General features: G+C 38.4%; 1 protein-coding gene across 2 annotated transcripts in view; it reads right to left on the bottom strand.

Moving 5' to 3' along the window:
• The window catches only part of rapgef4a (Rap guanine nucleotide exchange factor 4a), a 336945-nt gene that overhangs the window by 79666 nt on the left and 229680 nt on the right, over positions 1-27599 (bottom strand). For both annotated transcript variants that reach the window (XM_041201514.1, XM_041201515.1), the window contains 9 exons: positions 25117-25177; positions 24465-24541; positions 23902-24048; positions 22100-22215; positions 21400-21488; positions 17513-17554; positions 15142-15232; positions 14275-14425; positions 11422-11510 (listed from right to left, as the gene is read on the bottom strand). In XM_041201514.1, the coding sequence (XP_041057448.1) occupies positions 11422-11510; positions 14275-14425; positions 15142-15232; positions 17513-17554; positions 21400-21488; positions 22100-22215; positions 23902-24048; positions 24465-24541; positions 25117-25177 (863 nt within the window). The remainder of the gene's footprint in view (positions 1-11421; positions 11511-14274; positions 14426-15141; positions 15233-17512; positions 17555-21399; positions 21489-22099; positions 22216-23901; positions 24049-24464; positions 24542-25116; positions 25178-27599) is intronic.

Here is a 27599-nt window from a genome sequence, read left to right as displayed (position 1 = left end):
CTATCTACCCCAATTATGGTTTCAAACTGATCAAATTACACATAAGAAGTGCAAGTGCTCCAACCCAATGTCTTAATTGAGTTTAAAATGCTGTCATTATAATGATGACTGAAGGCCCAACTGACACAAAAAGTATTGATGCTCACTCTGCAGCTCTATGGTTCACACTTATTGGGTTTACGATAATTTTCAACAGTTGCTGAGCCAAAGCCTTTACAACAGATACCTTAATGATAAATGTCTCCATATGTCAAGAAAGCAAAACTGCTTCAGCCTGTAGAAAATATTCTTTTGGATGTTTAGCTCAGCATATGATTGGAACCACTATTTTCAGTTCACTCATGGCTTTCCTATTAAAGCTTTTGCAGTAAAAATAATGATGAGACTAACAGTGCTTGCTATTATTTTCGTGTAAATTGATCAACAATTTCCAGTGACTGTACAGATGCAATTAAATCTGGAAGTTGCTGAGATGCAACTTTCTTCCATGAGCTTCCTGACGCCTGATTCTTGGTTCAAATATATTGACCAGTGTGGAGCTCCTGTACTTGCCTTAAATACAGACAAAATTTACCTGACAAGTTTAGAGCTCATCTGTTCAAGCGTTAAGTACCCTTTCAACAACTTAATTATTGCCAAACAATCTCTCTGACACTGAAAATTAGCTTAAACAAGTGTGGTATCTTATTCTTTCAGCTTTTAATAACTGTTGGAGATTTTTAACAAAAATTGCTCTTCCTTAATACATATTTCTCTCCTCTCGACTATAATGGAGAAACTAATGGCATGAAAGACTGACAAATAACCAGGGCCAGATGGTTTCCATCTCTGGGTTTTAAAGGAAGTAGGTGAGAACATTATGGATACCCTAAATATAATCTTTCAAAGTTCTCTTGATTTAAGAATGGTTTCTTATTTTTTTATTTATGTTTATTAAGTTTTAACAACAATCATAATGAGTAACAGTACACAAAATAGCTTACAGTACAGCATAACTTAATACCCTAACACTTGGAAGAGAAAGAAAAGGAAAGGAAAAGATAAGTAGGAAGAAGAAGGAAAAAAGAAAAAATACACCCTCCCCAGCCCCCCCCAAAAATAAATAATAAGAAAATCAACAACAATCATAGGTCAGATATAGTTTCACATGATATAATTCATACAACCTAATTAGGGTCAGTTATATGAAAGTAGAGAGCTGTAGTTCCTCAAAGTAATCTAAGCAAGATTGCCAAGCTACATAAAATCCATCAGTGGAACCTTTTATAGTATACTTTATTTTCTCAAGTTTAAGATTCTGCATAAGATCACATATCCATTTAATAAAAGAAGGTGGGCTTGACTGTTTCCAATTTAATAGAATAATGCGTCTAGCCAATAATATTGAAAAGGCGAGTGCATCAGTCTGAATTTTTGTAAGAGGGATGCCATTTCATTGCACTCCAAAAAGTGTTGTAATAGGAGAAGGTTCAATGTTTCTACTAAAATTATGTGAGAATGATGTAAAAGTTTTTGTCCAAAACAAATCCCATTTAGGACACAACCAGTACATATGAATTAAAGGGGCTGGGGCAATGTGACATTTATCACAGGTTGGATCAAAATTTGAATAAGTCTTAGACAATTTAACTTTGGATAGATTGACACAATGTAAGATTTTAAATTGTAGCAACCTACGTCTTTGCACATTCAGATGAGGAATGTACATGAGAGAGAATAGACTTCCAGCTATCTTCTGATAAGTCTGAATCAAAATCTTGCTCCCAAAAAGTTTTTAATGTAGAAAGCAAAGGGCAGTGTGGTGAAAAAATTAGAGAACACAATTTGGAAATGAACTGCCTAACAAAAGGATTTAGTTGTAATATAATATCTATCAGTGACAGTTGGTGATTTGGGGGCACATAAAGGAAACTGAGCAATTTGTTTGCACACAAAATCTCTGATTTGTAAGTAGCGAGAGAAGTGTGTGTAGGGCAGATCATATTTCTGAGAGAGAGTCAAAAGAAGCAAAAATATTATCAATGTATAAGTTAGTAAGGGTTTTGATGCCTCTCGCGTGCCAGACTTGAAAGGCAGAATTTCCTAATGAAGGCAGAAATAAATGGTTTGCATCAACAGGGCTGCATAAAGCGAGAGATTGTAGCCCAGAGTGCGTTCTGAACTGGGTCAAAACCTTAAGTGACCGTCTAACAATAGGGTTTGAAGAAAAGTGACTCATTGAGAAAGGAATGGAGGAGCACAACAGAGCAGGCAGAGGTGTGGAATGACAGGAGGCTGCCTCCAATTACACCCACGCTAAACTAGCCAAGACCGAATGAAGCCAAAAAGAAATATTACAAATGTTAGCAGACCAATAATAAAAATGAGAGCTTGGCACTGCCAAACCACCTAAATGCTTTGGTCTTTGTAGAAAAATCTTATGAATTCTGGGTGTTTTCTTATTCCAAATAAAGGGTGAAATTAATTGGTCTATTATAACAAAAAAAAGCTTGGGTCTAAACAATGGAATGCACTGAAATAAGTATAGAAATTTTGGCAAAATTTTAATCTTTACAGAATTTATACAACCAATTAAAGAAAGGGGGAAGCTAGACCATCATGCTAAGTCCTGCTTCATACATTGCAACAAAGGGTCAAAGTTGAGCTTAAGATGGTCTCCAAGGGATCGAATAATTAAAATTCCTAAATATTTAAAACTGTTTACTGAGACCTTGAAGGGGAGGGAAGGGAGAAAATAACTTTTTGCAATAATAATATGAAAAATTGCGCTCCTTTGCAAATTAATTTTAAAACCTGAAATAAGGCCAAATTGCTCAAGAATAGGGAAAATGTGTGAGAGAGATGAGGCCGGATCAGAGATGTAAGGAAGCAGGTTATCAGAATATAGGGTGAGGTTCTGCACTACTTCACCCCATACAACACCCTGTATATCTTCACAGGTAAAATTGCCAGGGGCTCAATAGCAATCATTAAAAGTAGGGGGAAAGGGGCAGCCCCGCCTGGTACTTTGATGGGGGTTAAAGAGTTTAGCATGGATATTACTTGTATGCACTGAAGTAACTGGTGAGGAATACAATAGTTTTATCCATTTTATAAGAATGGGTCTGAATCCAAATTTTTGAAGAGTGAAGTCCCATTCCACTCTATCAAAAGCCTTTTCTGCATCCATAGTTTTAAGAACCTTGCAGAGAGGAGTAGTTGAATGCATATAAATAATATCGAAAAGGCGCCTTAAATTAGAGAAATATTGCATTCTGTCTAAAACCTGTCTGGTCAGGAGAGAAAATAGATGGAAGGTCAGGTTCAAGGTGGTGGGCTCAGGCTTTAGCTAGTATTTTGACATCTGCATTTAAAAGGGAAATTGGCTGATATGAACTGCAATGCAAAGGATTCTTATCCCGCTTTATCTATTTTTTTTTTTAGAGATGCCTTGCGCATCTTTAAAAGGAGGGAGCGTTTTAGAGAAAAAGAAAACAGAGACAATAGTAATGGGGAAAGTTGTGATGAGAAATTTTAAAATAAAATTCTGCTGTAAATCCATTCTGGTGCCTTATTACTTTGTATGGATTTAATTGCCTTTAGTGTTTCATTTTGGGAAAGAGGTACTTTTAACACATTCATTGAGTCAGATGTTAGAGATGGGATGCCAATATAATCAAAAAAATTGTGAAATAAACCAGGATCTAAAATGGAGTCTGAGGTATAGAGAATGGGATAAAAAGATTTGAATTGATCATTGGTCTCCTGATGATCGGTGGTGGTTGACCCTGTTGGAGCGGTGATTTCAGTAATAAGTTGAGAGGGAGCAGACTGGCGAAGCTGGTGAGCCAGGAGTCTACCAGTTCTTTCACCATGTTCATAAAATGTACCACCTGATCTAAGTATAAGCTTTTCTGTTTGTTTAATAGAAAGAAGATCAAATTCAGTCTGTAGAGCCGATGCTGTTTGTATAATATTGGGGTAGGTGCAATAGCATTCTGCTGGTCCACTAAGAGAATCTGGTCAATCAATTTAGGCAATTTTGAGGTATTGCGTTTGTTAATTTGAGCAGTACATGAAATTATTTGTCCACGTAGGTAAACCTTCATACTCTTCCAGATGGTAGCAAAGGAGATATCAGGAGCAATATTAAGTTCTATACAAGTAACTATTTGTGAGGGTATAAATTTAGTAAAACCCGGATCTGCCATAAGAAGAGAATCGAGATGCCGTGGTGGACGAGAAACAGGTTGGTCATGGAATTGTTTTGCTGAAACTAAGGGGGCATGATCAGCGATCACAAAACTATTGCACGTGAAAGACTGAATAAATGGGAATGGCCTCTTGTCAGGGAAAAAAGTCAATATGTGAGTAGGTGTGGTGAACAGGAGAGAAAAGGGAGTAATACCACCATGGGCAGGATTTTCGCTCAGTGTGCGGGCACGCGCCCGACATGCCTGAGTGTGAAATAAAACGCTTTGACATCAGCCAAGCATGCCGACGTCAACGCGCGCCCACTGACAATTAAAAGGCCTATTAAGGCCATTAAGTTAACGATTGTGCTGAATTTTTCACTGCCCGTTCAACCTAACAGTTGACGGTCAAGCGAAAAGGCCAAGCGGCTTTTGCATTTTTTGAAACCTCATCCACGAGCGGAATGAGGTTTCCAAAATCAAATACAAATAAATCAATAACTTTAATTTTTAATTTAAAACATGTCCCTGATCACATGAGTGGACATGTTTCATTAATTTTTTCTGCTGTTTATAACTTTTTCAATATATTGTTAATCTCCCTGAGGCATGGAGCTACCTCAGAGAGATTATTCAGCACTCTTTCATGCGCATGCACAGATTGTGGGCTTGCCCTGCTCCCCCCACTGGCACAGGCAGTGCTCAGCACTGCCGCTTGCGTAACACGCTGGGTAGGCCTTAATTGGCCACCCGCGTAAAATTGCGGTGCGCTGCTGATCGTGGGCTGCGATCGGCTTCCACACCGCCCCTGCCAGTCCCGCATGCCAAGGACAAAATTCTGCCCCATGAGTCTACCAATCCATGTGTATCCAGAAAAGACCTGATGGCTGAGGCTGATTTTGATATTGGAACATATTTTGTGGCTGAGTGATTTAAAGTTGGGTTAAGAACACAGTTAGAGTCTCCTCCAAGAACTAAGCAATATGAGCCTAAATCAGGTATGGAAAATAAGAAATTTGAAATGAAACAGTGATCATCCCAGATACATTAGCTAGCATCAATGGACAGTTAAAAAGTATGTCTTGTACTATAACTATAACAGTGCCCATTAGGGTCAGGCCTAACCTGAGAGTGAACAAAGGGAATGCCTTTATGGATTGGAATTGCCGCACCTCTAACTTTACTATGGAGAGAATTTTCTCCCTGTCGGGCAGGCTGTTTGGGAGTGGGAGCATAGCTGATCATTGCCATGATTGGCTGTGCGCCGTCATTTTGCGTGGGTGGGCCGATTAAGGCCCGGTCAGTGTGATGCGCACCCGGAAGCGCTCAGCGCTACCTGTGTGGGTGGGGGGGAGGAGGGAGAACCGGGCCCTGCGCTCTTTCACTCATGCACGCGATAGTGCACAGAAATCTCCCTGAGGCACAGAGTTGCCTCATGGAGATTACTTTGATTATGAAAAGTTGAATAAAAGAATAAAAAAAAATTCAGACACGTCTCCTCATGTGACAGTGTCACAAGAGCTGGGACATATCAATGAATTTTAATAAAAACTTTTATTAAACTTATAAACCCTTCATGAAACCGCATTCCGCCCGTGGATGAGGTTCCATGAAAAACATGAAGGCCGCCTGAGCTCTTCATCTGCCCCCAACCTTAAGGTTGGACGGCAGGCCAGACAAGTACCTCAATTAGTTTAATAATGGCCTTAATAGGCCTTTGACAGTTTGGTGGTCGTGCAGCCGACACTGCTGCGCGCCCACCGAACTGAGGATCGGAATGACATGCGGTGATGCCGGGACGCATGCCCGACGTCACCGTGCATCATTTTACATGTCAGTAAGCAGGGCCCACCCCCACTCGCCGACCAGAAGATTCAGGCCTATGACAATTAGAATGAAACATCTGCCCAACTAACCCTTCAGCATTCGAAAATGGTCAAATGTACGTGAGTGAGTTCCCTGCAGGAAGGCAATGTCCACTTTCAAATGATGTCAATGAGCGAGAACTTTATTTCTTTTAACTGGGTGATTTAGAACTTTCACATTCCAGGTGATAAAATGGATTGGTCAACTACCCTGTGAGGCCTTAATATTAGTGGACATTATGATAATAAAAGTGCATCAAAATATTTGGCCCCCATAGGTTAACCATTACAAATAAAAGATTAAATATTTTTGAACCAGAGCTATCCACCTGAAGAATGTTAAAAAATAACCAGGAGGAAAGTATATATGTATATTTGGAAAAGAACTAGAAAAAGACTTTAAAAAGGAGGAGGGAAGGGAGAAAAAATAGAGTGGGGGGGGGGGGGTAAGGGGTAAGAAGGAAAGAAAAGTTTACATCACTTCCCCACACAAGGCAAATGCTACCCCTCACAGCTAGTATACTATTCATACCTATCTTACCAACGTGTCTTGAAAAGACAGCCTACATTGAAGCAATATACAATCAAATATCCCAAACAAAAGAATTGCTAAACAAGCTGCAGAATCTGTCCAGAAGGAACAGTTTTGTAATGCAGTACTCAACAAGAGAGGGGGCTGAATTCTCCCATTGGCGAGTGGGAGTGGGGCCCGCTCACCCACGTGTAAAATGACATGCAGTGATGTCAGGTGTACGTCCCAATGTCACTGTGCATCATTTAGATTATCAGTTCGGCGGGCACGCATCCGCATCGGCCACGCGTCCACCAAACTGTCAAAGGCCTATTAAGGCCATTATTAAATGAATTAAAGTTGTTAAGAAAGCTGCCCGTCCAATCTTAAGGTTGGTGGGCAGGCAAAGAGCCCAGGCGGCCTTCGCATTTTTCATGAAACCTCATCCATGCGCAGGATGAGGTTTCATGAAGGGTTTGTTAATTAAATAAAAATTTTTGAAAAAATTAATGGACATGTCCCAGCTCATGTGACTGTTTCACATGAGGGGACATGTCCTTAAAATTTTTTTCTACCTTTATTAAACTTTCCACAGCTTAAACTAATCTCCCTGAGGCACCTCTGTGCCTCAGGGAGATTTCTGTGCTCTTTCATGCGCATGCTCAAAAGAGTGCAGGCCCCAACTCAGGGAATCCCCCTCACCACCCGCACAGGGAGTGCACAGCGCTTCCGGGCGCACGTCACACTGTGTGGGCATTAATTGGCTCACCCAAGTACAACGGCGGCGTCGATCAGTTTTGTGCTCGCTCCTGCCCACCCCTGCACAACACCCCCCCACCCCCCCCATTCTTCCCAGGGAGAATATAAAAAGATTCAATTCTCAAAGAACTCAATTGCACGTATTGTAAAAGGTAAAAAAAAAACACCCATAGAGTTTATGTAAAACTTCCCGCGATTAATGCAGTTTGGACATAAGATACAAAGAGACTGATATAACCAACAAAACTTATCATGTAACAAAACCATTGTGCATAGTTAAGCATTGAGTACCATTTTGTCCTGGGTGAAGTCACACTGACTTATTAAAGGAAGGTACAATTGTGCCCTTGAGAAAGGTTGAAGCTTCTTGCGGCATGTTGAAAATTTTATTCACGCCATTGAATGTTACACACAGGTGAGCAGAGTGGAGAAGCCCATATTTAAATCCAGCTTCACAGAGTTGGGCTTTAACAGACTTGTATTCTCCATGACACTGAGCTAGATCCACTCTGAGGTCAGGGTAGATGAATATTTTGCTTCTACAGAAGTATAGTTGACCCTTTTCTCTAGGCAGATGCATAATTTGTCCTTCACTTGATAGTGATGCAGTTTTAGTATTATTGGCCTTGGGGTGTCGCCATGCTGCGGTCACAACCCCAGACAGCAATGGGCTTGATCCACTGCCGGCAGAGAATCAAAACTCTCCTTGCCGAAAGCCTCCAAAAGAAGTGCCTCAGTAAAAGTTGTAGGGATTCCCTGTTCCGCACCCTCAGGCACCGACAGGATCCTTGAATTTAGTCTCCTGCTGCGATTCTCCAGGTCATCCACCTTCGTCAACAATTCAGTATTTTGGGCTTCCAGCTGGGTGAAGCGGGTCTCCAAAGCCGCAATTTTGTCACTCGAGTCAGGCGCTGATTGTTCAACATCCCACAGCCTTTGATTGAAGGAGGGGACGGAGGCTTGTACTGTAGCAACAGAGGAACGCAGTTCCGAGCGGAGTCCAGCAAATTCAGCGAGAATGGTGCTGTGTAAGTCAGCAAGTGTGCTGACAGAGTTGAATTCAGTGCGGGAAACCACCATGTTGTTACCAGCTGTAGTATCGGACAACACAGTTGACAAAGCCCCAGGCCCGGTTTCATTCTGATTGCGTTTGTATGTTGAGCATCAGAATAAACCCCAAAGCACTGATAGTTAAAAAGCTGAACCTTTTAACTAAATATCAGTCATTTTTATGGGGATAAATTACAGAAATCGTGGACGTTGTCTTCAACCACATCGCACTCCATTCCTGTAGAAACTGTTTCTTTAGACTGGAAAGCCGTGCATATAGCTCCACTATTTAAGAATGGTGACAGAGGGAAGTCGGGAATTATAGACCAGTTAGCCAAACATCTGTTTTCAGGAAGAGTGTATAAATAAAGATAGCACGAATGAACATCTTTAAAATTTTCAGCTGTTCAGGGAGAGCCAGCATGGATTTTTAAAGGCTAAGGCCTGGTGAATCTGATAGAATTTTTTGACTTGACTAGAGGACAGAGGAGTGTCAATCCATGTTATTTATGTGGAATTCCAGAAGGCATTTGATAAAGTCCATCATAAGAGGCTGTTAACCAAAGTTGAAACCCATGGAGTTGAAGGCAAATTATTGACTTGGTTGGGGAATCATCTGAGCAGAAAGAGAATAAGCAGAATAATGGACAGGTACTCTAATTGGTAGGATGTGACCTGTAACACCCTGCAAAGATTTGTATTGGGGCCTCAACTATTCACTGCATTCATTAAAAACTTAGTTGATGGGATAGAAAACCAATGTCCAAATTTGCTGATGACACAAAGATAGGCTGCATTGTAAACAATGTGGATGGAAGTGTAACATTACGAAGCAGTATTGATAGATCAAGTCAGTCAATGGACAGAACTGTGCCAAATGTAGGCAAATGCAAGGCCATCCACTTTGGATCTAAAAAGTATAGAGCAGAGTACTTTCAGATGGTGTAAAGCTAGAAACAGTGAAGGTTCAAAGAAACTTGGGGATGCAGGTACACAGATCATTAAAATGTTATGAACAGGTACAGAAAATAATCAAAAGAGCTAACTGAATGCTGATTTTCAGATAAGTTAAACCAAAGCCCCATCTGCCTTCTCAGCTGGATCTACGAGATTCCTTGGCAACAGCAGAATAGTTATCCCTGGTGTCCTAATCAATATTTATCCCTCTATCAACATCAGAAAAGCAGATTATCTGGTCATTACCACATTGCTGTTTGAGAGAGTTTGCTCTGCACAAACTGGCTGCTGTGTCCCCTACATTACAACAGTGACGACACTTCAAAGAAATAATAATTCATTTGCTGTAAAGTGCTTTGAGACATCCAGTGGTCATGAAAGGTTCTATATAAATAGAAGTCTTTCTTTTTTCATCTTTAAATCTAGAAGAATAAAGCGCAAGGGGGTCAAGGCCATGCTTCAGCAATACAAAATCGTGGCTACACCACATCTGCAGTACTGCAAACAGTTCTGGGCACCAGGTCTTAGGAAGGATATACTTGCAGCATAGATTTAATAGAATGATACTTAGACTCCAATGGTTAATCTATGGGGAGAGATTAAATAAACTAAGGTTGTATTTCTTGTAATTTAGAAGGTTACGTGATGATTTGATCAAGGTTTTCAAGATATTAAGTGGAAATTATAGTTTCTTGCAATTTACCATATTTCCCCTAGTTAGGAGTCTGGAACTAGGGGAAATAGACTAAAATTCAGGGCCATACCTTTCAGGAGTGAAATTAGGAAACATTTCTTCACACAAAAGGGCGGTAAAAGTTTGGAAGTTGCTCCCGCAATGGCAATTGATGCTAGATCAATTGTAAATTTTACAACGGAGGTTGATTGACTCTTATTGGAGTTGGGCTGAAAAATAGCTTTGGTCTCATTGAATGATTCATGGGAGGAAAAGCTCATGGGACTAAATGGTTTATCCCTGTTTCCAAATTGCCTTCTATACCTGATTTAACATTGTTCTAATTGACAGCTCCTGGTTTAGGCTCTGCATAGCTCATTAATGATTGTGTAATCCAATTCTTTGGTTTGTTCTCCCAGCTCAATACATTGGTTAGCTGACAAGAATTTGCTGTGCAAAAACCCAAAGGGCAGAATTCTCTCTTTTGGCGTGTGTCCCGAAGTCACCGCGTGTCATTCCGATCTTTCATTCGGCGGGTGCACACCAGAGTCGGCTGCGTGCCTGCTGAACTGGCAAAGGCCTGTTAAGGTCATTAATAAACCATTTGAAGTAATTGTCAGGGCTGCCCATCCAACCTTAAGGTTGGCAGGCAGGCGAAGAGTCCAGACGGCCTTTGCATTTTTCATGAAACCTCATCCACAGGCAGATGATGGACTTATTAAACTAATAAATATGTTTTAAACATTTGATAAGCATGTCCCAGCTCACGTGGTGCTGTCACATGAGGGGACATGTGTAAATGATTTTTAACTTTCTTTATTTTGAAGTTTCAAATTCAACTTAATTTCCCTGAGACAGCTTCGTGCCTCAGGGAAATTTCTGCGCTCATTCGCATGCATGCGTGAAAGAGCGCAGGCCCCGACTTGCCCTCCTCCCACCGCCTGCACAGGTAGTGCTAAGTGCTACCAGGTGCGCATCACACTGGGCGGGCCTTAATTGGCCCACCAATGTAAAATGGCGGCGCGCAGCCGCTCACGGGCAGCAATCAGCTCCACGCCCGCTCCCAACCAGCCCGCCCAACAGGGAGAAAATTCTCCCCATAGAAAATCTATGGACAAGAGCAAGCTGGTGCCATCCCTTCACATCTTAGAGCAAAATTCCACAGAATGTGTAAGAAAGAGAATGGCCAAGGTGGTTGGGGCAGAAAATCTGATGGAAAAATGCAGGCCTGGCAATGTTAATTTTGAAGTAAGTTAGTTGTTTTTTTCACAATTGCTTTTGGAAACCATAATCATTCTGTCAAAACTCAAATAAATAAAAAAGCTTCTATAAATATTTGTGTTTTTGAAGTTTAAAGTTCAAAAGTTTGAATTATTTCAAGTATATAAAACACAAGCTTTGCTAATTATGAATAATTGGAAAAAAAGTACTTACTTCTGTTTTACCAGTTTCTCTAATTCTGGGATCTGTTCCTTCAGAGCAGGAATCATTCTTGAGTCATCTGACACGGACACATAGAACTCCTGCAAAATCAGAGAATTGCTGTTAAAGTGTTAAACCTATAACTTTGTGTTTGTAATTTTCAGTAAGCATCATTGGAAAGTGAAGAGAAAGTAGATCTTATTCCATTCTTTTGGCAATAAGCACCATTTAGGTTATTGCAATGTCATTGTTCCACAATTTGACGGCAATATTATTTATTGAAATGCTCCAGCCACTAACCATGTTGTCTAATAGCTTAATTCAATATTCTGGAAGAAAGGATTGATTACTGTCCAAAATTATATTAATATAGTGCAGTGATTTTTTTATGTTGCTTATGGGAAGGTGGCTTCATTTTCTTCTAAATAGCATAAAATCATGAAATTAATGCAAAGATTATTCTAAAAAATGTTTCATTTTAACTATCTACTTTTATTTCAAGCAGATGAAAGAATATCTGACTTCAAAAATGTTCCTTTCACTACTTATTGCTCTCCAAAGTAAAGCATCGTACAAAAATGATGACTGTGTTCTATGAAAATGCACTGTGCTATTGTGAGGTGAGAATTTTACTTATGTCCAAGCTTTTATGTACCCTGTTTTACAAAAAGAAAGTAAATCATTGTTCATCAAATCACAAGAGAACATCACCCCTCATAAAATAACGTGTTTGGCATCTGCCATTTGTTGCCATCTGTCACAACATTACTTGCTGACAAAGAATAAATATTGTTACATATCATTCAGAACATATATTGGACTGTGCTCCAAAGTGGTAACTCTGATATGTTACTGACTTGTACAAATATGGAGTCTGCAGTGTAATTCAACGGGTACGTCTTTGTCTGCACCCTTGCTTTTAAAGAAGTCAAAGTTACAGATTGTAACTGGAGTAAGGTTTGTCCCACAGCTGACACACGTGCACCATCTAGTGTTAAACTGGTTAGTTTTCCTTGAACAGTATTTTCATTCCTTCAGATTGTTTTTAAAGGCAATGGCTAACCAGATTCTTTACAATTCAGTTAGCTATATTTTTACCCCCCTCCTCACTAAACATTGACACACACACAGTATCTGGGATTAATCTGGAAAACAAATCCAAATCCAACATATCACAGTTTATCTTGTAGGTACTATGACTAATTCACATACACTTCTACCATTACAGAATTCCAAGTTTATAGATAGAGAGAGAGAAAGAGAAAAGAAAGAATTTAAAACTCTGAAATAAAGATATTTATAGAATGTGCGGTTGGGTGTAAGGTCAGGAGGGTAGCTTATGGCTACCTTTGTGCCTCTGTTGATGTCAGCTGTTAGGGAGCATGAAAGTTGTCTAATAAAGACAAGAAAGTAGCCAAAAGATTCTTTAAAAACATGTATGTCTATGTAGAGACTTTCTGGGCTTTCCTTTAATAAACAACTTTAACTGCACACTTCTGCAATTATACTCTGAATTTTCACTCCCGAGTCAGGAGCGCAGAATCGGGAAAATTCCCAGCACTGCAAACCTGCCTTGGGAGAAAGCGCCCCAGGTGGTCCAATTTTATTCCAGGGACAGGGGTCAGATCCATTGCCCCTGGAACCAGCGCGGAGGTGAGCTGCCTAAATGGCCAGCCTTGGTGCTCCAGCACTTTGACCCAGCTGTGAATAAAGCACTAAAACAAAAAAAACTGCCTTCACCCCTCACACTCCCTCACATTTCCTGTGCCCACGTATACCAGCTCATGCCCCCCACCCACCCCCCCATGGCTTCTCACACCCATGCCACATTATGCCCCTCTATCCACCCCCATGGGCCTTCATAGCCCCAATGCCTTCTCATGCCAACCAAAGCCCCCCATCCATCATTCTTTGCCCATACACCCTCCATGCCAACTCACTCAGTATCTACCACCGGCAGACCTCTGGACCCATGCAGAGATGAAAAAAAATTCTAAGTGTCTATTGATGACTTCACTATATTAAAAAAAAGCTCTGATTAAAATCCCACTCACTACATTTATATTCCGTCAACAATTTAATCTCTTCCAAAAACAAGCATTTTTATTCATAGCCCCGACATCAAAGACTTTATAACCATTTGGAGCTGTCAAACTTCGATATGACAGGCACCCCGCTGTGATAATGATAGATTGTGAAATCAGTTATGCAGCATACAATAATGATAGCCCTCAGGCTTATGTCAATAGACAGAGTGAAACAGCAAGCACTGATTAATTTTTTTTAAAAGTCTGCATTTTAAAAACAAAGGCCAGGAGATTTAAATGCCTTGACAGTTCCAATGAGTTTATCCACTTTTTACACACATTCATATTTACTTTCAACAACTCCAAAGGGTACTTGACGTCTCTCAAAGGTGTTCCTGGACCTCTCCAAGAAGTACCCTACCTCTCTAAATAACTCCAGCAGCTTTCAACTTTCTCCTGAAAAGTGTAAACCCACAAATCACGTTTTAGACACATCACTAGGGAAAATTGGACCTGTTTGAAGGCATTTACACTTTTCAATGTGCAGCTACCTCAGTGTACCACAGATGTGTAAATTATAACCTTCCCTATCCCCCCTCCCCCCCCCCCCCAACCCTGGTGTAAATGATTGGTGCTGGATTTGTATGTAGAATTTAATATTGTTTCCCCAATTAATCAAAATACTGGAGACAAAATTATGAATGTTGTTAGCTATTGTGAAAGTCCTAATAAATAAAATTTTGCATCCAAGTTTATTCACTTTTCAATCAGAAATGGAATCTGGTACAATTATAATATGAATTTTGTGGCTGTATTTGTCTCAGGTTACAGCACTCACTTCAAGAAATGCTATTGCAATGTCTTCCTCTTGTAAGAGATCTGCATATACATTTGCCCAGTGTAAGACAAGGCGGATGACCCGTCTCTTGTTATTGAGAGCATAGTCCATTTTTTCCTGTTCTGTGCCTTGCATTGCTTCTGCATGGTAAGTACACATGTGTTAAGGAAAGTCACATAATCTGTAAAGAATGTTTGGAAAACCATCAACTTAGATCCAATAACATCTGACTGGGGCCAAAATCTCTGGTGAATTATCATTGTCATCATTGAACAGATTTTTAAAAAAGCATAAGAGATAACATTTGAATTCTGAGTATTATAAACATAAATGCATCTTACTTATTTGCCTTTCTTCCTAGAAGACAAAATAAAACAAAAAATAATCAGTCTTATGTTAAGAAAACTAGAATACATGGTGAGAAATAAGGAAAAATAATGACAATGCTCACCTGGTAGGAACTATATGTTCTTGATTGGTCACCAATCAGCAGGAAGAAACCTGCTCTTGGATTTCAAATAGATAACATAGAAAACAGATTCTCGAGACCTGAGTTGCTAAATAACTCTGGTGTGGAACTGGTTAACACTAACACTGAGGTCTATTTTTGGTGCTGCAATTATGTTGAGAGCTTGTACATAATTGTCAGAATCAAAGGCTCATACAGATATTTTGTGCACCTGTAATTCTTATTCTTTTCTGAAAATTTAATGTCTCAATCAACCATCTGAGTAATAACTATGACTGTTATCAATATTTTTTTTAAAATCCTGCAAAGTACTCTATTTTGAACAATTAGTGTTATAACTGTGGGAAGGGTACCTGAAGAATGAGGATGCATTTTGAAGGAACACAAGAAAAGGATATTGAGCCATTACAGCTGGGAAAAGCTGGCTGTGTGGCATAAAAATGCAGTGCATCAGAACAAAGTCATCAAGGCAAGGATCTGTCAAAAAAACTGAAAACAAGAAAGTGAAAAAAAAATCAGTATTAACATCCTTTTGAAAATTAAAGAAATTATGGGATCCTAACTGGAAAGCAACTCCACTGATTTTGAAAATGTAATTCATTAAAACAATTCAGCAACTCTTTGATTCTACAGTCTGTTGTGAAACCTTCTATACCTCGGTTTTAAATAATTTATCATCTCTTGCCCTCTAAAATCTGGCCATATCATAGTTGTCACATAAGGAGTCAAACTGATCAGTGAAGAATTATGCAACAGAACTGGATGTATTCAATTAACACTTTAGAATTGTGTCAAGCCTTTGTACTCCAAAAAAAAAATCAATTTTGTGCAGGTCTCAACAAACTGGAATCAGGTCCTTGGATTTTAAGAGGCTAGAAACAAAATTGAGCTGATTTATATGAATAATTTCAACACTTATTAAATCAGCTTGTGTGACACAGAAACCCAGGTAGTGTTGGAATGCTGTGGTATAACACCTTTGAAAGGTCCTCTGGTGAAAAATACAGACTAGGAAGAATATTAACTCTAATTGGCAGGAAAAGAGCAGGAGAATATTTAAAATAGAGCAACACCATTTCCCACTGCATTCCCACTAATTCCCCTATTTAGTACCATTAGTATTAGTGGCAAACTCTCATGGGAGCCTCATTAATGAATACAAATTGGAGTGCTATGACATATATGGTACCCTGAACTTGCATTTATATAGCACCCTAAAGTGACACAAAGCCAAAGGGGGAGACATTGGGCCAAATTTTGTTGTAATGGGGTAACTAAGGGCCTTTGCCATTAGTTAGATTTGCCCTTGCATATTTAACTTCATTTGCTTGGGTGTCAAGTTACTGTGGTTGCAATGATGAAAACCTTGTATCTGGGACCCAAGTAAACAGGGCAAGGGAACTATGTATATCTTAAAGATTGAAGGATTGTGAAACTAACAGTGCAAATGCTGAGAAGGAAGTATAAATTAGAGTGGGTGATTTCAATACTATATCAGGCACAGAAAGAGATTTAAAAAAGGGAAAATAGATTGGATTAAGAGGAAAAAAGAGACAGAAAGGAATTTTTTTTAAAAATTAAAAGTTTGACAATTGTTAAATTTCCAACAACAATTAAACCCTGAAGAAATGGGACTCCACACTTACAACAGTTAATTTTCAGAGCCAGAGAGGTTGTTTAACAATAATTAAGAATTAGCAAGTTGTTAAGAGTACTTAGATGGGAATAGTCAAGACTTAAATTTCTGTGACAATTTTAATTTGTACCTACCATGCAAATACAGCAATCTGATGCATTTCAACATTGAGCCCCTGTTGTTATTAAAATTTACCTGTTTGACTAAGCTATCCTGATATTTCCTTTTGTGGCTCTGTGTCAAATTTTGGTTAATAACGCTGCTGTGAAATGCCTTAGGGTGCATTACTATGTTAAAGACTCTGTAGTTAAAGTTGATAAGGTGGTTAATTTTAAAGGGACAGGTCCTTCAAGATGTGCGATTTACAGGATCATGGACAAAAAGCAGAATGTGGGACTAAGCACACTTGTGCTTTCAAAAGCTAACACAAGCACAATGGGCTATGTAATCATCTTCTGTGCTCTATGTTTTTATAATTTTACATACATGCAAATTGTTGTTGGAAAATTGTGACATTGTGGTTGAGATTTTAACTCACTAAAACCCATTCACTTGCACAGAGCTAAAATTGGGCCCAATGCTAGCCTGAAGAGTTAATAATCTGCAAGTGTAATTTCAAGACTATTGTTTTATGATATTTAATTTGATCCTTGACAATACAGAAGCAGTGTAATAAGTAGTAATTGGTTGCACAACAACACTGTCATTGTTTAATCTGAGGGATAAAGAAAGAACTGAATGGATTGAACCAGTAGTATGCTTGGTTACTGCTGATGATCAAACAGCGACTGAATTGATACATATAGATTGACTCGAGCCAATTTAAGCATCATTAAGGAATAAAAATGATTAAAAAGGTAAAAGAGCAATGGGTTTTAAGATGTGTTTTTACATGGGAAATAGTAATGCTTCAACATGCTCTATTACGAGTGAAAGGAAATAGATTCATGTTCACAATTTCCCTTGTCAGAATTCCCAGTAATAGCTGTGAAATTAGGAAACATCTCACACAGGAGAGGAAGTCCACATTAGAATAATGGAAACAAGCATGTCTTGCTGGGTAGCTCTAGAGCGCCTACTATTGGTTGGAATAATTTTGCATTGGCAGAAACTGGGAACAGATGTATGCTCACCCTCACCCTTCCTCTCAGTCAGTGACCATGGTGGAGGAACACCTGAAGGAAGGAAAAATATATAAACACTTCAAAAAAATGGCAGAAAATTAAAATACATTATCCATTCAAACCTCAATGATGAACAATTACATTTCATAGTTTTTGAAACATTTTATTTCTTTATATATCATATTTTGAAGACAAAATGCAATTGCATTTGTAACTGATTTTTATTTTCCCCTCTTCTATCAAATTTTCCCCATTAAGACTGAAGTGCAGTTCCTTGAATGCTGCTCTAAGTTCAGATATCCTTTGATTGAAATTACATAAGAATATAAGGACATAAGAACTAGGAGCAGGAGTAGGCAATTCAGCCCCTCGAGCCTGCCCCAACATTCAATATGATCATGGCTGATCTCATTTTGGCCTCAACTCCAATTTCCCGCCCTCTCCCCATAACCTTTCAACCCATTACTAATTAAAAATCTGTCTATCTCCTCCTTAAATTTATTCAGTGTCCTGGCATCCACTGCACTCTGAGGTAGTGAATTCCACAGATTCACAACCCTTTGAGAAAAGTAATTCCTCCTCATCTCTGATTTAAATCGACCATCCCTTAGCCTAAAACTATGGCCTCTCATTCTAGAATGCCCCACAAGGGGAAACATCTGCTCCATGTCTACTTTGTCTATCCCCTTTAGCTCTTTATATACCTCAATTAGATCTCCTCTAATTCCTCTAAACTCTAGTGAGTATTGGACTAAATTGCTTAATCTCTCCTCATATGACAAGCCCCGCATCTCTGGAATCAATCTAGTGAACCTCCCCTGAACCGCCTCCAATGCAACTACATCCTTCCTCAAGTAAGGGGACCAAAATTGTGCACAGTACTCCAGGTGCGGTCTCACCAATGCCTTGTACAGTTGCAACAACACTTCCCTATTTTTGTATTCTATTCCTTTAGCAATAAATGCCAAAATTCCATTTGCCTTCCTTATTACCTGCTGTATCTGCATACTAGCTTTCAGTGATTCATGCACAAGGACACCCAGATCCCTCTGCACTGAAGCATTCTGAAGTTTCTCTCCATTTGAATAATAAGTCACCATTTTATTCTTCCGACCAAAATGGATAACCTCACACTTATCCACATTAAACTTCATCCGCCAAATTTTCGCCCATTCACCTAACCAGTCCATATCCATTTGTAAATTTCTTATTTCTTCCTTGCAACTTACTTTCCCACCTATTTTGGTGTCATCTGCAAATTTAGCTATAGTACCTTCTGTCCCTGAATCCAAGTCATTAATATAGATTTTAAACAGTTGGGGCCCAAGGACCGAACCCTGTGGCAGCCCACTAGTTACAGCTTGCCATCCAGGAAAAAAAAACAATTTATCCCGATTCTCTGCTTTCTGTTAGTTAGCCAATCCTCTATCCAAAATAATATATTACCCCTAACTCCATGTGATGTTATGTATGAATTAAGTGGCCTTAATTCATGTGATTCCAGACAGAGGGACCTAGAAATTGGATTGTTCAACATATTAAAAGTAGCACTGAAAGGTAAAAATGGTATGTAGTGTGTGCGTGCTCATTGGCACTGGGAGAATGTCACTTGTCAAATAGGTTAGGGTATCCTGGAATCATGCAATGTGCATGCTTGAAACCAGCATTAGGCCCACTTCTTACATAGTTTGAATTATACAAAATTAATACATTATTTTTACAACAGAAAAGCACATCTTCTCATGTAACATTGAAGTAGACTGTCAAATACATATCTCATTATCTCTGAAGAAATGCTGACGGCCCCTGTGGCTGTAGAGATCAAATTCAAAGGGAATTATATGAAGGCCAGCTACATTTCCTAAGCTACCAGAATCTGCCAGTCTGCTGGGCCAAAGGACTCTCCAACCTCCTTTGAAATTCTTAATGGTTGGAACATTAACAATCTCAAGTATCCAGATAAAGGAATATACATCCTTTGTTAAAGCCAAAATGGAGAGGTAGGAGGCTTGTGACCTGACCCCCTAGTTGGAGGAACCTGTAATACTGCCTTGCTGTACTGCCAGTCAGTTCTGCCATCTTCCATCCAGCATGCAGCAGCTCAGGAAAAGGGCTCTGTCAGGTTTGAATAGCTGCCACCACCCGCGGCCCCCCCCCCCCCCCCCCCCCCCCCCCCCCCCCCCCCAACCACCCCACCACCCCATCTGCAGTGTTTCTACTTGAGCTTCTGTACCAGCGCCTATAAAACTAATTCATCTCAACATGCCTATCTCATAATGGAAGTTATCTTGACTGGAAAAGTGAATTATCCAGCATCTGTCTTCAGTCTGCTGACCTCTGTGAAGGAATACACCATTGGGCTTTGACTCTGGACTCACTTGAAACAATATTTTTTTATTCTGTGGTCTTTGCCATGTAAAATCTTTCTTTCTCTATCCCTCCTCTTTTATTGTACGAGTGAAAAGGAGGCTATGTTGCAACTCTCCTCTTGTGCAGAGTGTGTGCAAATAAACTAACCCCTCTTGGGTTTACCCTACCTTGATTTTGCTGTGGGGTTATTAATAGAAATTGGATCACACCAAAACTGAGGCGTTGTGAAATATCCCCTCACTTATAAAGGGGGAAATCAAAATCAAAACAGATTTCTGTTTATGGATTGGTGGTGAGAGGAGAAAACAGAGCTGTTTAAATTAATCCCCTTCCTGTCCTTAACAGACAAATAATACAGGGAAATGATTCCTCTATACATTAAAACAATCTGCCACATTGAATCAATTTTAAACTGCATAATTCAAGAATTATATGTAGCATTAGTCTTAGGAGTAGAAAAAAAAACTTCCTTTGTTTCCATTTTATGTCCAATTTCTGTTTGAGGCTAGGGTAGGTGATTTATTTCAATTGAGCCTTTTCTGCCTTTCAGTTAGATCAAGACTAATCTGTACCCCAACTCTCTTTACCTGCCTAGAGTGGGAGTTAGAGCCAAAACCTCATGACTCAGTTGAGGGAATTAACAATCAAGCCAAGCTTAAACTATTCTCAGATGATGTCGCTGAAAATTGCCATGCCAACTGTCTCATTCACAAAAAGTGGAAAGCAATATTCATTATAAATAGTCAAAAACAGTGCTCTCAGTACAGAACCAAAGTACAAGATAAATACACATTTTATGAATGATTTGCATTTAAACAGCACCTTATTACGTCAGTGCTTGACATTACTTTCAAATGTAATGATATCTCTGTCGGCATATGCAGCAGCCATTTTATACACAGTGATCACAAGAACCTCGATGAGACAAACAACTAATTGGCTTTCAGTGTTCTTGCTTAAGGAAGGAACACTGGCCTTGCTCCTCTTCTTTAGTGTTCATGCAAACATCCGCACAAGCAAATTAGACATTGATTTATTATCTCATCCAAAGGACAGATCACCGCACAATGCTGTGCAAATCTAATTTATGTCCCCAAGTCCTCAAGTAGGGCTCGAATCTTCAAACTTCTGCCTTAGAAGCAAGGGTATAACTAACTGAGCCAAGTTAATGTTGATACACAGAGCATCCATGGTACTTAATTTAGATTTGTAGAACATATCACTTAAGTAAAAGAGTCTATTACCTAGATGAAAGATCTGTTATAATAAATGAAAATAATTTGAGAATTCAGATAGGAAGAAAAAAAAAATCAGGAGATGATAGTTTTAGTGGCTTTTCAAAATAGACCAGAAAATTTCGATATAACAATGAACTTTAATTTATTTAATCATAAAACGTACCTCCCTGAAATTAGAGTACTAAGACAATCAGAAGACCTAATCATATTCTTACATTAAGGTGAGATTGAAAAGCAGCAACATGAAATCAGTTAAATTTATGTCTTTGTTGAGTTAAAAAATCAAACCTGTTGTTTCATTTGCAGGCAAATCAGGGCGTATAGTTTCCAGAAAGTGTTCTAATATTTTTTCAGGAGTTCCTGCCATCACAGTGTATCTGGAGAGATGAAAGAATGACTTGATTAATCACAGAAAATGTAGTTTAAATTACTGTGGACTTTCTAATTAACCTTCCGTTAAAAAGGACTAAACAGATTATCAAGATAATTAAAGAAAGGAATCATTAAAATCAAGATGTTGACTTAGACAGTAATTAACTGAATTTAATTTGTTCATACAGTATAAAACATGCTACTCCCATAAATGACTTCAAAAAAGGAGCTAATTCAAAATAATGATTAGGAAATCCTAGACTAGATTAAAAAAAGCAAGATGTCAAATTCTACACTAATTGATCATATCTTAATCACTTTTCATGGAATTAAATCCCCCTATTACACACTGACTGGGTATCCCACTAAAAAGGCCATAATCATTGTTATTTTAAGCTGTACAGCAAGTGCTTTGGAGGGACACAATAAGAAAATAGTCTCCTTTTATTCTACCTTCACTTCACCCTCACTGCACTGTTCCCCCTCCTTTCCCATGATGATGAAACTGAGACAGTGATGAATTGAAATAATCTCTCAGACCTTCACAGCAGCACACATTGATGCTTGGACAACTCCTCCCATATCAGATCCCAAGTGATACATATGGAATACCTACTTGTATTGTATCTGTGTGCTTCCCTGATTGGAGGTTTTGTTACCCATTGGGATCTTCTCCAAAACCAACACGTCTTTTCCATGCTCTTTAAGTCTTACTTTGTTAGCCTCAACATCCTAAAGTACATGGAGGGTGAAGCAGGGTGGGGGTGGGGGTTTGGTAGATGGGTGATGGAGGGAGAGGTGGTGGCGAACGGAGAAGGAAAAAAAACTGTTAAAATGAATCCTTTTTTTCCTCAGCTGAAAAATATCTGCTTACCTTATTGACCGATTTAAATGGTCATTTTCAGCCTTTTACTATTGATCACTTACTAGTAACTTGCTACTCTATTACAAGGCAAGCAAGAATAGAGGCAAAATTCTGCATTTACGAAGTAGTTTTAACTGATGCTTTCAATACAGTGCATTGATTTGTGTTTAAACTTAATGAAAAAGGTGATGCTACAGGTTAGCTGCTAAATGGTTAAATATGTTCTAAACTCATTCAAAGATTTTTACCAGTGGAAATTTTCAAGGTTTTTAATTTAGCTCACTTCATACTTTGAAAAAAATTGCTTTGGATTTATAACAGATAAAGAAAATTTATGAAGCAGACAATAATCCTGCTGCAGATAATGATCAGCATGAATCACTCTTCAGAGAGCTGCGGACTTGCCATTTATTTAATGTCAAATTAGAACATTTTAAAGCATCTCAAAACTGCAGCATAAAATGTGACTAATCCATTAATTTAATCCATGGTATTCACTGGTATAAACATAGGTGGAAAAGATTCCTAAATCCCTAAAGCCCCATACACAGCAAGTGCTCACACTCTTGGGAAGCACAGAGAGTAACGGAATAGCTGAGTCTATGTATGTTAGATTTGACAAGCCAAAGAGCACTAGAAAAATAAATGAGTGTTTATACACTTCAGAAACATTGTTTGCCACAATGCCAGTAAAATTTGTAATAGGCAAGGCCAAAGATAGAAACTTATGTTTGCTTAAATTGTAAGTTGTATATTTTAGGTTTGCAAGATAATAGAGTGGCCAATTCTGAGCTCTAAATACAATGGTAATAATTTACACCTTACTGCTGGAGTCTAAAGCTGGCAATGTGGCTTGAGTGCCCATTATTGGAAACCATCTAAATTTTCTTTGCCATTGAAATCATAAATGCCATCAATTTTTTTCTGCTTTTTGTTTAAGAATATTTGCACTAACTTAAAATTAATTATGGTGCAAGCTTCTCCACTGACAAATTCCTTTTTTCTTGTATACACTAAATATTTGAAAAACACATTACAGGTGCTTGATGCTGTAAAGTACATCCAGTCCTGCCTGAACATTTTGTTCATTTTTCAAAGGGTTAGTGAAAGTACTTTAAAAACAATGGATCAGTCTCTCCCCAATGTTGTCAGGATTCCAAACAGTTGTGCTATTATCCCATTATGTCTTCGAAACACAATAAACCTACAATTTTATTTTGAAATTTGTAAGATTTTTTTTGAGCAAAACATGAACCTTGTTGCTGTAAAATGCTCAGGGTAAACATCACAAAAATTTCTTCTGTTAGAAACTGTAAGCCAAAATTAAAACGCATGGCCCCTTGAAACCAGAAGTACAACATTCAGCAAAAAATCTTTTAATTAAAGTGAGGCAATCTATCCACAATTGTTTCAGCACTGAAACAATGGTTCTGAATCTTTCAGAACAGGTGATAGTATTTACCAAATACCACGAGACACTTGTTAATGGCATTACAAAAACAAATAAATTTTTAGTGATTCTGAATGCATGCTTATATCTGAATGCCTCTTACTCGAAGGATTCTGTTAAAATCTTCTTTATCGACCCGTAGAAAATGACAATTATCTTCACGAAGCACTATGGAGGCTGCTCTTGGAGCATTGTTCACCAGAGCCAACTTCCCAAAATCATCTCCTTCATGTAATGTACAGACTACTCCCTGCAATATTAGGTCAGATTAAAGTCATTTAAGCCAAGCAACTTAGAAACCTTTATAGTTATTGCCTACAATAAGAAATATATACTTCCTTCCTTTTATACTTAATGAAAAGGATAACTTAAATACCCAGTAAATCATGATGTTAAGTATGAGATTCATTTACATTTTAATTGCTGTAGGGAATTAAAATGATTATAAATCTACTACAGTTAATTACACACAAGATGGGCATGAACAAAACTGTATGCATTTTCTGTTTTAATAGATATAACATTCAAAATATAACATCCCAGAAACAATTTGTATGACCTTGATGCGTGTTCATTTAATCTTGTTTCAATATTCCTAGAATCATAATTGTGTAGGTCTGTGATTCCTCATAACCGCTATAAAAGTTGATGAATTGAAAGTTGTACCTTGCCATAGATAACAACATTCACTGTGCCCTTGAGGATAATATACCATGAAGTGCCCTCTTCTCCTTGATTAAACACTGTAAATATGAAAGCAACAATCATCCTATTTCAGCTGCACAAAACTGTCAAGGCAGTTGACTTTTAACATACTATACTGAAAATGCTAAGAATTGTATACTCATTCAGTCTGCTGATGAATCAGTATATGTCAATGCTTAATCACTTACGCATTTATCACCTCTATATGAATCTATTAATTAAATTTTGAAACATATGCAATATTAATGTTAGATTGATGTCATTTTTCAAACCTGTAAGGATTAAATGACAAAAGGTGATCAACCTTAAACATTAACTCTGTTTCTCACTCCATATATGCTGCCATATCTGCTATGCATTTCCAATTTTTTTTTTGTTTTTACTTACAATTAACTGACCATACATTTACATCACATCTTGCAGACTGGTATTCTCATGAACTCCTTCAAACAATGCATTTGGTTATTTTGGTCACCTTGGTTATTTTGCTTGCAAAACATTTTAAACTTAGCTAAGGTCAAGTAAAATGTCTTTTTTACTTTCCTTTCAGATACAGGTCTAACATTTACTCCCTTAAAGCTCTTTGAATTATTCGGACTAGTTCTATACTTACAAACTGTTCCCGCTTTGGCATGAGATTCAAATATCAAAACACCAGCAAGCTCTCGCTTTACCTAGAAATGAACCAAGTTAAAAAAAAACATAATTGAAAGACACAAACTCCAAACAGGTGCTAGTTTTATGAAGCTGATTTTTATAATAACATTCAACACTTCAATTTTAAAAATCTACAGTGAACGTTGTGTTATCCGCCAGTCTAACAACCGGAATTCTCTACTAACTGGAATTTCTGGTGTTCCCCTAATAAGATTCACCACTCTACCAGCTGTAAGTTATCTGGAACCCATACACTGTATTACCTGATAATTTAATTTATATTTAATGTACTGTTTAACATTAGAAGTAAAAAGAATACTGTTCTTTACTTCCTGAGTACTTGCATTTTAGTTCTTGCTACAAGTATTGCGCTGTATTCCATTGATAAATGGAACTCACTGTTAACTGGCATTTTTGATTATCCAGCACCTCCCATTCCCTGCACATGCTGGATATTAATAATATTTTACCATATTATGACACTTCAAAATTAAGTTGCGCAAACCTACACAACTTTGAAAGTGTTTTATTCATGGATACTCTTAACAGGCTTAAATTAGAGACATAAAAAATGTGATGATGATATTACTTGGACCTTGCTAAATTACAACGAACGGATGCCTTTGGCTTATATTTTAGTGGGTCGAAGGTTATGATATTGTTATGGGTGGAATACTTTGGTAGGCAGGGAAGTGATTAAAATTTGGAAGAGGGCTGGCAAGTGGGTGGGAGGACGACAGTGGGAGAACTGTGAGGAATTCAGGTGGACTGGGGTTCCGGGTACTATAGCTTCATTGGTATTATAAAATTGTTTTCATTTTCTTCTTGACTACCACTGCATAACTAAATTAGATTTTTTTTTACGGCAGGGACAGGTAGAGGCCTGCAAAAGACAAATTTCCAGTAAATGCAATATTTCAAGCCTTGATCCACTAGTTGAATTTGGACCATTTCACAACCTCAAAACGAAGTTTGAGGCATTCCCGATTTAAACATAATTATTTGGAAAAAACAGCTCACAGAAATCAGTAGGGAATGAAAGAGATAATCGAGTTGCTGACTGCCATGTAGAAATGTAGTGGGGTAACATGCACTTGGCATTTTGAGAAGAACTGCTCTTTATTTCATTCAGATAATACAGGGTCATCAGTTTCTGATGTAGGTCCTGACTGGTAGGGAAAAACAACATTGCTGGGAGCTGGTGGGAAAGCTGGGCCCTCTTCTGTTAGTAGTGCTCATCTCACTGAATATGTTGGTCTAGGAATCAGGAGATTCAAGGTGTGCTACCAGGCCTTGGTCTATTTAAAGGAACTGAAAACAGACCTTTAAAGGTTCACACCGAGCAGTTAAAGGACAACTATGCCAGTAGCTTTCCACAACAGATTATGGAGGAGAAGGAACAGGAGGGAATAGAAGATGAGAAAGAAAAAGAAAGCAGTTGGCAAAGGATAGAACTGGAACCAATCTTTACACCTTTATATTTAAAGAGGTACACATTACAAATGTACGCCTCCTAACACAACAACCTGTGTCTGTCGTCAGTCTGTGTCAATTTATAGGGGCTCAAGTGAATCACTAGTTAATGTCCACCACCAGCTTACAACTAAACATAATTAATTACAATTAACATTCTCTTCTCTCTCTTTAAAGTTAATACATACAACCAAAATTTCAATACAAATCAAATCAAAAACCGCCATACTCTGTGCAAGGCATTACATTGCAAGCGGCCTTCTTCCAGGGCCTCTAACAATTTTTGTACGTGTTTATATTTGTAAAACAATTGACAGCTGATGACTTGCATCCACCCATTTAATTATAGAGATTTCCTTTCTTTCCTGCATTTGTTTCAAGTCAGCAACGTCAATTAGTAACCTTTTCTCACTCACACTTCAAGTGTACATTATCCCACAATGAACGATTATCTACTAACATTCAATGGGTATATTATCTTCAATATGCCACTGTGCAGAATCTCACTGAAAATATTTGACACAGAATCCCATATGAGCTGCCTCCATAAGAGCCAATGTTTCACCAGCCCAAATACTTTTAACAATCTTTCTTTTTTTCTTTGCTTCCTAAGCTAAAAGAAAACATTTCCCATATTTGCCATAAGAAATATTATGGGATGGATTTTCACCAAGTCAGGATGACTCAGAGCTCTTTGAAAAATAGCAGGTGGGTCCTGATTCTGAAATTCCTGACCCCAATCCTGGGCAATTGGCTTTTCGTTCAAGATTCTTGTTTGTGATTGGAGCATGTCACTTTCAAAGTTAACATGGAATTCAATTGTATTATGATGACTATTTCTCAATGGATCTTTTACTATGAGATTACTAATTAGCCCTGCCTCATTGCACAATACTAGATCTAAAATAGCTTTATCCCTCGTTGGTTCCATAGCATACTGCTCCAGGAATCTCTCATGAAAGCATT

This window comes from Carcharodon carcharias, chromosome 12 (assembly GCF_017639515.1).
Source record: "Carcharodon carcharias isolate sCarCar2 chromosome 12, sCarCar2.pri, whole genome shotgun sequence".
Classification (NCBI taxonomy): Eukaryota; Metazoa; Chordata; class Chondrichthyes; order Lamniformes; family Lamnidae; genus Carcharodon; species Carcharodon carcharias.
The sequence above is the reverse complement of the archived record's forward strand: the minus strand, read 5'-3'. Positions and strand labels throughout refer to the sequence as shown.